Source organism: Canis aureus, chromosome X (genome assembly GCF_053574225.1).
Source record: "Canis aureus isolate CA01 chromosome X, VMU_Caureus_v.1.0, whole genome shotgun sequence".
NCBI classification, from domain to species: domain Eukaryota; kingdom Metazoa; phylum Chordata; class Mammalia; order Carnivora; family Canidae; genus Canis; species Canis aureus.
The window spans coordinates 70,732,428-70,747,298 of NC_135649.1; the positions used below are offsets into that span (position 1 = coordinate 70,732,428).

The 14,871-nt window shown below is 46.4% G+C and overlaps 1 protein-coding gene and 1 long non-coding RNA gene across 4 annotated transcripts in view; one reads left to right on the top strand and one right to left on the bottom strand.

Annotated features, from left to right (window-relative positions):
• The window catches only part of LOC144308463 (uncharacterized), an 852,603-nt gene that overhangs the window by 154,073 nt on the left and 683,659 nt on the right, over positions 1-14,871 (bottom strand). The window lies entirely within an intron of this gene.
• Positions 8,771-13,427, top strand: PJA1 (praja ring finger ubiquitin ligase 1). 3 transcript variants are annotated; one of them, XM_077889299.1, is made up of 3 exons: positions 8,792-8,930; positions 11,002-11,363; positions 11,928-13,427. In XM_077889299.1, exons 2-3 carry the CDS (start codon positions 11,071-11,073, stop codon positions 12,976-12,978), a joined length of 1,344 nt encoding a protein of 447 aa, XP_077745425.1. In that variant the 5' UTR covers positions 8,792-8,930; positions 11,002-11,070; the 3' UTR covers positions 12,979-13,427. The 3 variants fall into 3 exon arrangements, with proteins under 3 accessions (XP_077745424.1, XP_077745425.1, XP_077745423.1); XM_077889298.1 differs by having other exon boundaries at positions 8,771-8,930; positions 11,169-13,427; XM_077889297.1 differs by having other exon boundaries at positions 8,793-8,930; positions 11,002-13,427.

Consider the following 14,871-nt stretch of genomic DNA (forward strand, 5'->3'; position numbering starts at 1 on the left):
CCACAAATGCCTTTCTCCCTCCAGGTATGCAGAGATGGTTTCTATTGCTTGCCACCAGAAGTTTCTAGAGAAAGCCCAGCTTAGACGTCCCTTCCTCTGCAAAGCACTCCCTGGTTCTCTGAACATCCTCATAGCACTAAGTACAGCCCACCCTAGAGTTTTGGGGTTTTTTTTTCTGTCCCTTTCACCAGAGTAAGACCTCATGTGGGTCCCACCATTGTAAGCTCAGTGCCCAATCCAGAGCCAAGCCTTCAAGGCAAGCAACATGGAAGGACTAAGCTAATGAACTGGTAGCTCTGCCCCTATCTGGCAGCTTTGGTGGCTTAGACAAACTCTCATCCTGCCATGAAAATGATGCCAGGGGCTGCCCCCACCCTTTGTGAGACTGGCTGGGAATAACATGAGTGGATTTCTGTTTGGGGCCCTCATTCTGTCTTGTGCCATGGAAGATAGAGTGATGGGGGGGAGCAGAGGGGACTGGGTGGGGGAGGTGGCTATTGGAGCAGCTCAGGTGGGAGATGAAGGTGAACTGGATTAAGATGGTTGCGGTGGGTACTGCAAGGGGAAGGAGCTGACTGGTGAGATCGTGAACTGAGCATTAGAAGGGAGTCGGAAACTCAGTTTCTTCTGCTAATTCTGAAAGCAAGAGCTGGCCGTTTGAGATGGCTTCCCTCAGAAGGAGGTGGTAAGGGAGCACGTGTGCATATGCACGGGAGACCGTTAGGGAGGGTGTCACACTGTCTCCAGAATCCCCCCTCCTGCCACCAGCCACCATGAAGGCTGCCTGGCCTGTTTTCTAAAGAGCTTCCCCAGGCAGCAGAGGAGAGAGGGGAAGGGGGGCCAGCCCACACCACTCAGCGGAGGTGAGCCGAGGAGCATCCAGTCCTCTGTCCTGCTGCCCTGGCCATTACAGGCTGCCAGGTGCCTTGTTTGTGATGAAAGCCTTTAAAAACCCATGTGTATGGATGGTCATGCATTCATTTTTGTTCATTTCACTAATACTCACTGAGCCTGGAGCACGCAATGCGCCATGGACCCTGCTCTCAAGAAGCTCCGGAGCTGGCGGGGGAGAAGATGCGTAATCAGGCAATTAGGAACCAGTGTAAGCGGGAGGTAAAGCGCTGGTTGCTATGGGAACACAAGGAGAGGCCACAGCTGCTGCTCCTCTCAGAAGAGTGGTGGTGAGCAAAATAGGAGGCATGAGGCAGGCAGACCTGCTTGCCAGGCCCAGGTCCACATGGCCCAGCCGACGTGTCCAGGACCAAATCTTCTGGTGCAACAATTCCTACTGCCTCTCTGCCCCTTCTTTGCCTCCTCTAAGAAATGAGAAAGGGGAGTATGATAAGAGGCCAAATGAGACCCTGCGTGTTTGTGCATGGTCCCTAGTAGATCTTGGCTATGTGGTAGGTACTAGGAATTTTTTTCAAAACATATTTGTTGGTTGAATGTTTCCCAGGCTACTGGACACCAGCAGTAGAGCTGTGAACAAGGCAGACAATGACCTTGCCCCCACAGAGGTTATAGGAATTTGAGAGGAGAGACTGATAAGAAAAAAAATCACGGCATAAGTAATTACTATTGTGATGAGTATCATGATGCTGCTGCCAGAGTGGTTCAGAGTAGGAGTATGCTAGGGGGCCAGGAAGAAAGATTTCCTGGACGAGGTGACATTTCAGCTAAAATCAGAAGGAGCAATTAGTCAGCAAAGAGGTGGGGATGCTGCATTCCGAGTTATGAGTTACAGTGACCAGTGAGTGTGATGATGGTGAAGGAACAGGGAGTCTGGTATGTTCCAGGCAAGAAGAGGAGGTCAGTGGAAATCGGGGTGGAAAGGCACGAAAGAGGTGGGAACTGAGGGTGCTGGACAGGCGGGTAGGGCACCCATGAATCCATCCTCTGGGCTGTGGTGAGTTTCGCACTGGATCCTATGTTACTCTGGCTCCCATAGCCGATCCACTTACCCATCAATACCAAGATCAAGGGGCTTGACTCTGGGCCAACTTGTAGAAGTTTTTGTAGTAATGAAAGCTGCCAGAGCCTTTGGAAGACGTTTAGGCCCAAACTCTTATTTTGCTGAGGCCCAGAGAGAAAGAAGACTTGCTCCAGGTCCCCTGACAAGCAGAGTTGTCAGGCCTGGAACTAGCACCCAGTCTGAGAGGCCACCCAGTGCTTCATGCCTCTGCAGAAGTCTGAAGTGGGGGGGTGGTTTGGGGGTTTTTGTTTTGTTGTTGTTGTTTGTTTGTTTGTTTTTGGAGATACCATTTTCTCTCCTTCTCCAGGTAACTGGCAGTGTTTCCAGTTCTTTTTTTGACTTCCTGCCCTTCCCCTAGAGTTCTTGTTTTCAAAAAGGCACATTTTCCTTCACCTCAGCTCCTCATTTGCTTATGCTCCACCCTTCTATTGTGAATGGGGTAGCCAGAGGCAAGGCTCGGATCCCAGGCTGGGCCCAAAGGAGCTACTCCCATGCCAGCCAGCTATTGATGAATCTTCCAGGCTTACCCTAGCTTCTGCCCTTGCCCCTTCCCCGGTCATGTTCCATGAGCAAAATTCTCCCTGATGACATGGTCACACCACTTCCCTGCCTAGGCAGGCCCCACCATACATTCACTGGCAGAGGGTGTCAGCCACCATCTCATATAATCTCTCCATTGCTGAGAGGAGAACAGGGAGGCCCAGGGAGGGAAGAGGATCCACCCAGCATCAAGCCCAAAGGATCTGTGAACCACGTTCTGGCCTTTCAACTCTGCCTACCCCTCCCCTCTGCCCTGCCCCACCATCTCCCAGTATCATTAACTGGCTCCCTTCTCTCCCTGTTTTTTTTTTTTAATTTATTTTTTATTGGTGTTCAATTTACTAACATACAGAATAACCCCCAGTGCCCGTCACCCATTCACTCCCACCCCCCGCCCTCCTCCCCTTCTACCACCCCTAGTTCGTTTCCCAGAGTTAGCAGTCTTTACGTTCTGTCTCCCTTTCTGATATTTCCCACACATTTCTTCTCCCTTCCCTTATATTCCCTTTCACTATTATTTATATTCCCCAAATGAATGAGAACATATAATGTTTGTCCTTCTCCGACTGACTTACTTCACTCAGCCCTTCTCTCCCTGTTGATGGAAGCACAGATGCACCGAGGGTTGAAGGGAAACCCTATGGGGAGAGGGTGGCCCAGCGCTGCCGGAGCAGAGGCTTAAGGGGGAAGAATGAGGGGAACCTGTCCTCTGCTTCTCTAGCATAGCTGGTGTCACATGCCAGCTAGCCCTCTACTCACCTCCTGCTGCTGAGGGCCAGCAAGCAGTTCAGCCAGGGATAAAGTAAGCTGCTCTAGGTCTCCACCAAGAAATGTCCCCACCTGGTAGGACTCCCTTTTAGTCAGGAACGGAGGCTACCACATTCTTCCTGTCTTAGGCCTGGAAGTAGCCATCTTTGGAGTTGACGGTCCTGGTCTCAGATTCCAGCTCTGCTACCTCTGGCTGAGTAGCCTTGGGCAAATCCCTTCCAATGTTGGAAACCTGGCTTCCCCACCTGAATGTAAGAGTTGCTACCTTACCTACCAGCTAGCTACAAAGATTAAAGAAGAGAGCCTATGTAAAGTACCTGGCAGGTGGTAGGTGTTTGATGAGTTGTTGTCTCCTCACACTCTGGGCTTGCCCCTCCAGCCCCACTCCCAGGAATCTCTTCCTGATTTCCGGCAGAGATCCTTGGGGGAGAGGCTGGGACCAGCTCTTAGCAAGAGCTTCTTGGCTCTGGGGAGAAGAGAAGGGAGCCATGTCCCACAGTAGACAGTCCTAATCCCTGAAACTCGGCAGGAGGCACGCAATGTGAAGTTAAGCCAGGGGAAAGGATGGAGGGCAGGAGAGATTGGAGGGCCAGAGGAGGAAGAGGAGGCAGGTGGCTTTGGAGCCTGTGGGAAGTCAGGACAGTGGGGAGAGGGCCAGACAGCACAGGGGCCCATCCTGCTGGTCCAGGCAGTGCCAGATGGTTATGAGAAATAGAGAAGACCTCTGGACTGCAGGTTGCTTGAACCTCTCTTGATGGCATCTACTCTTAGGTTATCCTGGGGCACAGGATCTTCTGTCTCATTGGGACCCATCTAGGCTCTAGCATGAGACTCAGCTTGGCCCCATCCAGCTTCAGACATCTGGTCCCCATCCCACATCCCTGTTCCATCCCTGCTACCTTGAGCCAGGCTGAGAGTTTGTTGCCCTCATTGTCTGTCTCCACAACCAAACCCCTGATCCCCATTCTGATCAAGGTTCCCTTTTGACCTGTCATTCCCTGCAACCCAGAGGTCCCCAGACATCTCTGACTTAGACTTTATGATTATTCTTCATAAGGATTTCCCCTCTGTCTCCAAAGTCATTAGCATGAGTCCCTACAAAGAGGACTTAATTTTGAGGCTCTGGATGCATTTGCCTAAAATGTGTCCACTGGCTCACCTGCCCCTCTTGCAGCCAGGAGCATCACGAGAAAGATGCCAAGCAGGAATCCAAGCAGGAATCAGGGAGATCTGGGGCCAGGAATGGCCCTCAGTCTCCAACACTGGTGATGACGGAGTCTGTGGCCTGGATCAGAGCTAACTCAGTAGCTGGGATTAAGGCTAAGTTTGTGACCAAGTTCAATGTGACCAGGGTTCATACATTCCTTCTGGTTGCAAGCAACAGAGTTCAACTCTGGCTAACTCAGGCAGAAGATAAGGCTGTATTTCAAAGATATTGGGCTAGTTTTCAGAATTGTTTGATTGATTTGAACATGACTCAGCTCCAATCTTCCCAGGATCTGTGTGTCTCCTTCTGAGTTTTAAATCCCCAGGTCAGGAATCTGTGCTCTAGGATCAGTCAAGCTAGCCATGGTGCAGGGCCACACATTGCCAGTGGAAATTGGAAGGGCTCCAGCCTTGGGGAAGAAGCAGTCTGATACCATCTACTAAAATTAAAAGGATATGCATCATTCGACCTGGCAATCCTACCTCTGGGACATTATTTCATGGAAATGAAAGCCCTGGCACCTAAGGACTGATATGTACATGCACTGCAGCATTGCTCATAGTGTTAAAAAAACCAAACCCTGAAAATCATAATCATCTATCAATAGTTGATAGTTGAATAGATTATGGCAAATCCACAACATGAATACTAGGCAGTCATTGAAGATTAGTAATTCAAGCCATACCAGTTGATTTCAGGAAGTATTATTTAGTAAGAACAGCAAGAAGTACAAAAATACATCTATGATCCCATTTTAATAAAAAAGGATAAGCAAAAACCCATGCACATATCCCACATATACACACATAAGTATACATCTATCTGTATCTGATTATTCACATATAAAGAAAAACATGAAATAATGAATACTACATTACTGAAGTAGGTTATGGGGAGCAGTGATATAGATAGAGGAGGGAGACAAGTACATAGAAGAAAAGGCTATAATTTTTAAATGCACATAGGATTTCGTTTGTGAATGTATCTAACATTACACAGGTATGTGTATATATGTATATGCTTATATGTGAAATTAGCAGCACATATTTTCCCCAGGTTTTCATTTGTGTTTTACTTTGAATTGTTTATCTATCTCTGTATGTTTTGCCTGCTGGAGGATTTTGTTTTTATGTAATTGAACCCCTTCTTTCTTTGGCTCTTGTATGTTTTGTCAAACTCATAGAGGTATCATCTACTTCAGGATTTTTAAAAAAGCTTCCCCGTAGTTTGTTTTAAGTACTTTTATAAATTCATATTGACATTTAAAGGAAACACCAATTTGGAGAAAGTGTTTGCAACTGTACAAATATAACTGACATCTGGTCTCTGGAATATATAAAGAATTCCTAGTAATCAATAAATTGGTCCAACCACTTTGGAAAATGGCTTGGCATTTCAAGTTGAGGTTGAGATGCTCTGATCCGTGTCCTGCCTGCCGTGAGCCCCACCTCCTGGCATTTCTGACCTTGGGGTACCCCCTCCCCATAAGTGTGGACTAGACCACTGGACAATTCATTTAAAAAAATGGTATAAGCATTAGGATGCCACTCCCGAGATCTGCCTTGAAGAAATGTCAAAAGAAATTTTCCAGGACAAAAAAATGACATAGGACAGAAACTTAGATCTATGTTTTAAAAAGGCACAGGATTTGAGAAGGAATAAATAAAAGTATAAAAGGACAAAATCTTGCATTTTTCTTAACTGATCTAACAAATAACAATTTGTTAAAAAAAAAACAATAGCAGCAATGTAATGGATGATAATGGCTTATGGACAAGTGAAATGGATGACAGCAATGTTATAAAGGACACGAGGGAAGAATTGGGTGTACTCTGTTATAAGGTACCTGCACAACCCATGAAGTAAGGTTGTATCGTTTGAAAATGGGCTTGGATTAGTTGTAAATGTACATTGCAAACTCAAGGGCAACCACTGAAACAATGTAAGAATAAGAAATATAATTGAAATTATGGGAGGAAAAAGTGGAATCTTATAAAATGCCCAATTAAAATTAGAGAAGGCAGAAAAAAAGGGAGAAACAAGGAACAAACGCAATGAATAGGAAACAGTTACAAATAGGGTAAATATTAATCCAACTTATCAAGAATCACTGTTTGACTACATCAGTTAAAAGAGCAGGGACTATCAGAATGGATTTTTTAAAAAGACCCCCCCAAAAGATGTTGTTTACAAGAGACTCATCTTAAATATAAAGACACAGAGAGATTAAAGGTAAATGGATAAAGGGAGATATACATGCCAACATTAATAAAAAGAAAGCTGGAGCAACTCTGTTAATTCCAAACAAAGCCAATGTCAGAGCAAGAAACATTATCAGGCATAAAGACAGGCATTACAGGGATCCCTGGGTGGCGCAGCGGTTTAGCGCCTGCCTTTGGCCCTGGAGACCCGGGATCGAGTCCCACATCGGGCTCCTGGTGCATGGAGCCTGCTTCTCCCTCTGCCTGTGTCTCTGCCTCTCTCTCTCTCTGTGTGACTATCATAAGTAAATAAAAATTAAAAAAAAAATACAGGCATTACATAATGATAAAAGGTATAGACTTGTATCTGAGCATCTGAAGAAAATAAAATCTGCTTAATCTGTATGACAGGTACATGCAAACATGCATTTTATACTCTTCTGTATATTGGAAATATTTTAAATTATTTGATAAAAATCGCATCCTTTCTTGAGTACAAAAAATATATACATTAGATTAGGTTTACTAATTGTGTTGTTCAATCTCTCTATATCCTTAGTTTGTAGTCTATTTGGTCCATTTATACCATAATAAGTGTGGTTAAGTCTCCCACTATAATTGAAAACTTTCTGATCTTTCTTGATATTTCTAACATATTTGCCTTATATATTTTGAAATCACATTGCTTGGCATAGAAAGTTTACTAACTGCATCCTCTCTATGAATGAAAGAACCTGTTTTGTTCTCTTTAATCCTTTTTATTTTGAGTTCTTGATTTTTCTGATATTAACCTTGGTACATGTCTCTTGTCTTCTTTCTTGCTTTTCTTTTTTTCTTTTAATTCCTCCCTCCTCACTCCTTCCTTTCCTTCCTTCTTCATTTCTTGTGGTATTTAACTGGCATATATTTTCCATTTCTATATCTGCTTTAAGTGAAACTCATATAAACAGCATATAATCAAATTTGAAGAAAAACAAAATACTTAAAATGAGAGTCTGCCTTTTATTTTTTAAAGATTTTATTTATTCATTCATGAGAGACAGAGAGAGAGAGAGGCAGAGACATAGGCAGAGGGAGAGGCAGACTCCTCACAGGGAGCCCGATGTGGGACTCGATCCCTGAACCGGGATCACGCCCTGAGCCAAAGGCAGACACTCAACTACTGAGCCACTCAGGATTTCTGAGAGTCTGCTTTTTTTTTTTTAATTAGTGTTAATCCATACTATACACTGATATATTTGGATTTATTCCTGCCCTTTGGGTCTTAAAAAATATCCTTTCTTGTTGCCTCCCACCTCACTTCTGCAGTTTGATAGATTGAATTTTTCTCTTTGTTCGACATATTATTTTTTTAGTGGTTTGTTACACATACATCCTATTCTTATTATATTTGTTACCCTAATGTTTCCTGTCCTTGTATTGTGCATTTTGTTTCCAAGAACAAAACTTTGCTATTGTCGTGAACATGGAGAGTCTTTACATTCCATAAATATTAAAGATGCATTGTAAAGTGCAATTAATAAAAGAGTTCAGAATTCTGTAAAATTATACAAATCCAAAAGGTATAGCTATAGTATTTTTAAACTGCAATGAGATTACCAGGTTGTGAGTCGGTATTACGCTTCATGACTGATCATTTCTTTTGGATAGAAAAGGTTGGTTTCGTTAACAGAGAAAAAAAATTAACAGCAACAAATTCTACTGTAAACAGTTCAATTGCTTCAATTACCAGGTCAAAAAAAAATGAACCGGCAACTCTAGATAAAATTTCACATTTTTTTATGCTTCTAGTACAAACCATGCCATATAACATAGGATATGATATATTATTGTAATTACTTGAACATCGGAATTAATCAGAAAGAATTTGTCGACTTCATCTTTAAAAAGGGGGAAAAAACCCCCAGAACAGAAGAGGGTATGGCTAAATGTCTAACATTTGCTAAAGCTGGCTGTTGGTTACATTTTTTGCTGTCCTTTTCTGTATCCTTGACGATTTCATCATTTAAAATGAAATCATGCTCTCGGGCCCAGCCTGATTGGTGGAGAGCAGCTGCCGCCCCGCCACATCGAGGGGGCGGGCCCGGCGACGCCACCGGCACTTCCTCCGCCGCAGTCGCCGCCTGCCCGGCTGCTGTCTGGCGGGGGAGGAGCTGGAGACCCGGAGCAGCCCCGGCGGCCCTGACGCTCGGCGGCCCGAGAGCTCCGCTCGTCCGGAGGAGCGCGCGGCTGTCAGCCCTGGGTGAGTGGAGGCTGTTTCCTCAGTTCATCCGGAAGGGGCGGCGGGGCAGGTGGCGGGGCTTGGGGACGAGGGTTCGGGTCCTCTAGCGAACAGATCTTCAGGCGCGCCCCTTGGGAAGGGGTGGGGTGGACGCAGGACCTGCCTGCAGAGTGAGGCCTGTATCCCCCGACCTGTTCGGGGGCGTCATCCTCCATCTCCCAGCCCCCTTCGCGTGGCGTGGCCCCTACTCGGATGGCTTCAGTTGCTGTTTGAGAGGGGAGTGGGGGTCCGGGCCCTCCCCTACTTCTTCCCTCCTTGGTCCCTTTACAGAGCACTCCATGTCCTTTCTTCCCCCATTTTGCAGTTGTTTTTCCTGAATGGCAAATTGTTCAGATTTGTAGGTAAATATATTATCGTTCCCAGGAAAAAGAATTGTCTGAGAAACCAGTTATTACCAGGGAAAAACTAGACCCTTGCCTGCCTTTCCTTTCTTTTATTCCCCTTCCCTGGCCATCGGTTTGGAGTTGCCAGTGTGAGCAGTAACGTTTTGCCATCTCTCTTTATGACACTGTGACCCCCTCCCCCTCCCCATGTCTCGCATGTGTGGGCAGGGACATACACAGACACATGCATACATGGTGCGCGTGCACATGCACGCACACGTACGCAGGCATACATACAGACACACACACAGAAACCTCTCGTTGCAGCCCCCTCCCTGCACCCCCCTCATACTCAAGGTTTTGGCACATCCTCTTCCCCTTGAGGACGTGGACAGACACACATACACACACTCTTGCACAATGTCACACCCTCCTGTGCCTTTCCCTGCTTCTCACTGCCTGCCACATACTCACCTCCAGAAGCAGCCCCCTCCTTCTTCTGCCTCTGTGTGAGCACACACACACCACACACACCCCTTCTGGGGCTGCCCTAGCCCTTGCCTGCCACACACATGACGATAGCGTTTGATTGCTGGCTCCTCTTTCATGTGCCACATACATACATACATATATATGCACGCACACACTCTCATTCACACAGCCCTCACAGATGCTCCCAGCCCTGCTCCCCATCTGCTACATACGTGCATAGACAGCCCTCCTTTGCTGGTTCCTGCAGTGCAAACACTCACATAAATCCTTCTTTGGGGACACCATCACCCCCCAGCTAGCCACATTCGTGAATACACATATTTCCCTGATTGCTGGCTCCCTATTCCACCCACCAGCCACCCTCACATCCCTCTCCTGTGCTGTCCCTCTCGTGGATGCGTTCACTCACACTGACATTCTCCACTGTTGCCTCCCATTTTGCTGAATACTCACAGACCGTGGCCACCCTTGTCCAATGCTACCAAACCCTTTCTTGCCTGCCACAGACACGTAAACGGGCTCCCTCCACAGAGTTGCAGCCACTGCACATATACAGCCACACATGCACATTCTCTTTCTGTCATGCTTACACATACCCCTCTCCTCTGAAGCCACCCCCCACCCTGGCACCTGTCATTTCCCTACCCACATCCAGAATGGGTGTCCTTCTGTCTGACACTAACGCCTCTTCCCAGTACACCTGTCCCCTCCCCCTACAAACATGCATCTCTTCATTGCATGATGACTGCCCCCCCCTTCCACCTGTCCCTCTCCTCCTGACAGACACGTTAGGCATTCATGAACACATGGTGATCTCTTTTTCACCCCATCCCAATTTGCATTTCTCCTGTCTGTCTGCAGGGCTCAGAAAAGATGCAGATACCCCATAAGATAACCACAACAATCTTTCCTCTTCCACATTGGCCTAATTTCACACTACTTCACCCACCTTCCTAGCATCCAGGCACCCCCATCTTCTGTCAGATTCTCCCCCAAGTCTGGCTCTCCAACCAACCCAGCTTTGTAATCATTTTGCCAACATTAAAAATGTGTTCCAGGTCTACACCTGACAGTCACTGGAATGCTACTTCAGGCCTTAGAAGAAAGTGAAACTAATTGTAAAGGCCCCTTATCCTTTCTGTTACCTGCCTGCTGAAGTGAAAATAGATCTCCCTGCTCTTTTATTCTGAACTGATTTGACTTTCCCATCTCCCAAGCTTGTGCAGGGAGCAGGAGCCTTTCCGCTCAAGCCCCAGCTGTATTGGAAACCCTCCTAAGTCAGAGCCATGGGTCAGGAATCTAGCAAGCCCGTATGGCCCAAGCCAGCAGGAGGGTATCAGTCCAATACAGGCAGGAGGTATGGAAGAAGGCATGCTTATGTCAGTTTCAGGCCATCCTCGAGCCAGCAGGACAGGATTTCCAGCCAGAGAAAGACAACATCCGAAGTCCCAATGCACAGATCAGCCCCCAGTCAAACCACCAAGAGGAGCCGGTCACCATTTTCCATCACCCGTCGTAGTTGGGAGGACAGTGAGAGCTCTGGAGCCAGCCTGAATGTTGATAATGAGGACTACTCCAGGTACCCACCGAGAGAGTACAGGGCTTCAGGTAGCAGAAGAGGATTGGCTTATGGACATGTTGACTCTTTTGGGGCAGATGATAGTGAGGAGGAGGGGGCTGGGCCTGTTGAGCGAGCACCAGTTAGAGGGAAAACTGGCAAGTTTAAAGATGATAAGCCCTACGACCCAGAGAAAGGGGCCAGGTCTTTGGCTGGGGTGGCTCCACAGTTCTCTAGCTTTAAGCGTGATGTGAGAGAGGAGCTTGACAAGTTAGACCCGGCCCCTGCAGCAAGATGCTCTGTTAGCAGAGCTGAGTTCCTGCAGCAAAATAGCATGGCCTCTCAGACATCTGCTGAAGGCAAGGTGGCTACCCGTGGTGACAGCCGGGAGAGTCAGAGACGGGAGCAGAATTTCCCTGCACATCCCAGCAGGGCTCCTGTGAGTATTTGTGGTGGGGGGGAAAACACCCCCAAGAGCGCAGAGGAGCCGGTGGTGAGGCCTAAAATCAGAAATCTGGCGAGCCCCAACTGCGTGAAACCAAAAATATTTTTTGATACTGATGATGATGATGATATGCCACATAGTACTTCCAGGTGGAGGGATACAGCCAACGCTGAAGGCCACTCGGATGGCCTAGCGAGAAGAGCCAGAGGTGAGAGTTCAGGTGGCTACTCTGAGCTGAAGTACCCCGAAGACAAGAGGGAAGCCAGGAATGACCAAGTGAAGCCAGAAAAGGTACCAAGACGGCGGCGAACCATGGCTGACCCTGACTTCTGGACGTACAGCGACGATTACTACAAATACTGTGATGAAGACTCTGACAGTGACAAAGAGTGGACTGCTGCTCTGCGGCGGAAGTATCGAGGTCGAGAGCAGAATCTGTCGTCCAGTGGTGAAAGCTGGGAGACTCTGCCAGGGAAAGAGGAGCACGACTCTGAGCAGGTCAGAGTGAATGCTGGCGCCGGCGCCAGTGCCAGCCCGGGTACCGGCGCCAGCGCCGGCAGCAACAGCAGCAGTGAACTGGAAGACCTCCGAGGACCACCTCTTCAGGAAGAGGAACACGCATCCCCCAGAGAACGAGAAGCTCCTTGGCTCCAGTACAACGAAAATGAGAGTAGCAGTGAGGGGGATAATGAATCTGCTCAGGAGTATCTACAGCCTGGGGTGTTCATGCTCGATGGAAACAACAATCTTGAAGATGACTCCAGCGTGAGTGAAGACCTAGAAGTGGATTGGAGCCTCTTTGATGGGTTCGCAGATGGCTTGGGGGTGGCTGAAGCCATTTCCTACGTGGATCCTCAGTTTCTCACCTACATGGCACTTGAAGAACGCCTGGCCCAGGCAATGGAAACTGCCCTGGCGCACCTAGAGTCTCTCGCAGTGGACGTGGAGGTGGCCAACCCACCGGCGAGCAAGGAGAGCATCGACACTCTCCCTGAGATCCTGGTCACTGAAGATCACAGTGCAGTGGGGCAGGAAATGTGCTGCCCCATCTGTTGTAGTGAATATGTGAAGGGGGAGGTGGCAACTGAGCTGCCTTGCCACCACTATTTCCACAAGCCGTGTGTGTCCATCTGGCTTCAGAAATCAGGCACCTGCCCTGTGTGCCGCTGCATGTTCCCTCCCCCGCTCTAAGGCCAAGGCTCTTTATTCCTGGTCAGATGATTTTCCCCATCTGAAATACACAATACTGCAGGAGCCCTCTCAAAATTAACAATTGAAATGAAAACGAATCAGTCGATTAATCCACACCTGTCATTCCTTGTGGTTATTTCCAATGTGAAAGCGGTTGCATACTATGATTGCATTAAAAAATCATAACTGTCTCTTAGAGGTTAGAAAAGGAAAACTAAACTTTCTAAATGCTACTCGAGATTACAGTAAAAACATACATTTTCTAACCTGAAAGCTGAACTAAGTTGCATTTGTTTTCTTCAGTAGAATATGTTGCTGTTAACTGTTAACGACAGGTTTATCTGTCAAATATGTCCAGAAGGCATCATCATTTCTATTGCATGTTATGGGTTAATATTCCTGTAATTGCAGTGCCGTAAAAGCTTATTAAAGTTCTCCTTTTGGTTTTACATGGCATAGTGGAATTGTTTGGTTTTGTCTAAAATGGTGGTACTCAGTGACTCTATCATTGATTGCTTGCCCTTGCATCAAAAACAGGGGTTTTTTTGTTTGTTTTTTTTTGGTGCTCCCAAGAGTAGAAAAATTTCTGAGTGTCACTGGAAACGCTGACTCCCAACAACAGCAAAAAATTAGGGATGATGATTTCTAAAAGTAGGAGTAAAGTGTACGACTGTTAAACTACTCTAGGGGCAAAGGTCAAATAGAGAGTACTCTGTCAGTCTGAGGGAAGGAAAGAGACAGTGAGAAAGCAGGTAAAAATAAAGAACAATGGTAGAAGCAAATCCAAAATGAGTATGGGGGGAAGGAGTTAAAATCTCCTTTCAGGAAGTAGAACCTCACAGAGAGGGGCGCCTGGCTGGCTCAGCCAGTAGAACTTTCAACTCTTGATCTCGGGGTTGTGAGTTCAAGCCCCATGTCAGGTGTAGAGATCACTTAAAAAAATAAAATCTTAAAAAAGAAAAGAAACTCTAAGAGGAAATGGGGGAAAAAACCCACCCCAACACAAACCCCAAATAACAAACAAGCCTCTAGGCTGACTGTATACCTTGACACAATGACACAAAAGGATTAGAAAAATATATGCCAGACAGGTGCTGTGGCAGATAGCGATACCCACTTACACAGTGTGAACAGGTTTTAACATTTGGCCATATTGGCTTCCAATTCTCTTTCTCTCTCCAATAAATAGAGCTTTTCAGGTACAAGTGAAGTTCCTCACCTGTCCTATTTACTTTTCTTCCTCCACAGAGGTTAGCACTACCCAGGAAATTGTGTGTTTACTTCTTGTCTGAGTTCTTAGGTTCTTAGACTTACGTGTGTGTATGTGTACATATATATGTATATTTGTATATATCCATAGCCAATATAGAATGTTTGTTTTCTAAGTGGACATAATTGATAGAATGTATGTATCATTTTTACAACTTGAGTTTTTCACTCAGCATTGTGATATTTAACCCTTTTGATATATGTAGCTTTAGTTCATGCGTTTTAACTGCTGTATAATAGATATTCAGTTGTATGAATCATCACAGTTGATCCATTCCCTTATTGGCGGGCATTTAGTTTCTTCCCAGTATTTTGCAGCAATGAATATACTTAAAAGATACCTCTCTGTGCACATGTGTGAGTTTCTCTAGGGGTAAGTACATGGACATGAAATTCCTGGGTCTTCAGGCTCAGAGGGGAAGTTTTGGGGTCCTTTGGGTTTAAGCATTTTCACCCTAACTGGATATTGCCAGACCACTTTCCCAAGTGACTGTACTAATTTAAGCTCCTACTGACCGTTTATGAGAGCTGTTTTTAGCTCTCAACAACCTGGATATGGTTAATGTTCAACCTCATGGGCGATCAGTGACATATAAACGAACAAAACAGCAAAACACACTGTGT

Excerpts from the sequence above, each read along its gene's own strand:
- PJA1 (XM_077889297.1), top strand. The coding sequence starts at position 11,071 with ATGGGTCAGGAATCTAGCAAGCCCGTATGGCCCAAGCCAGCAGGAGGG.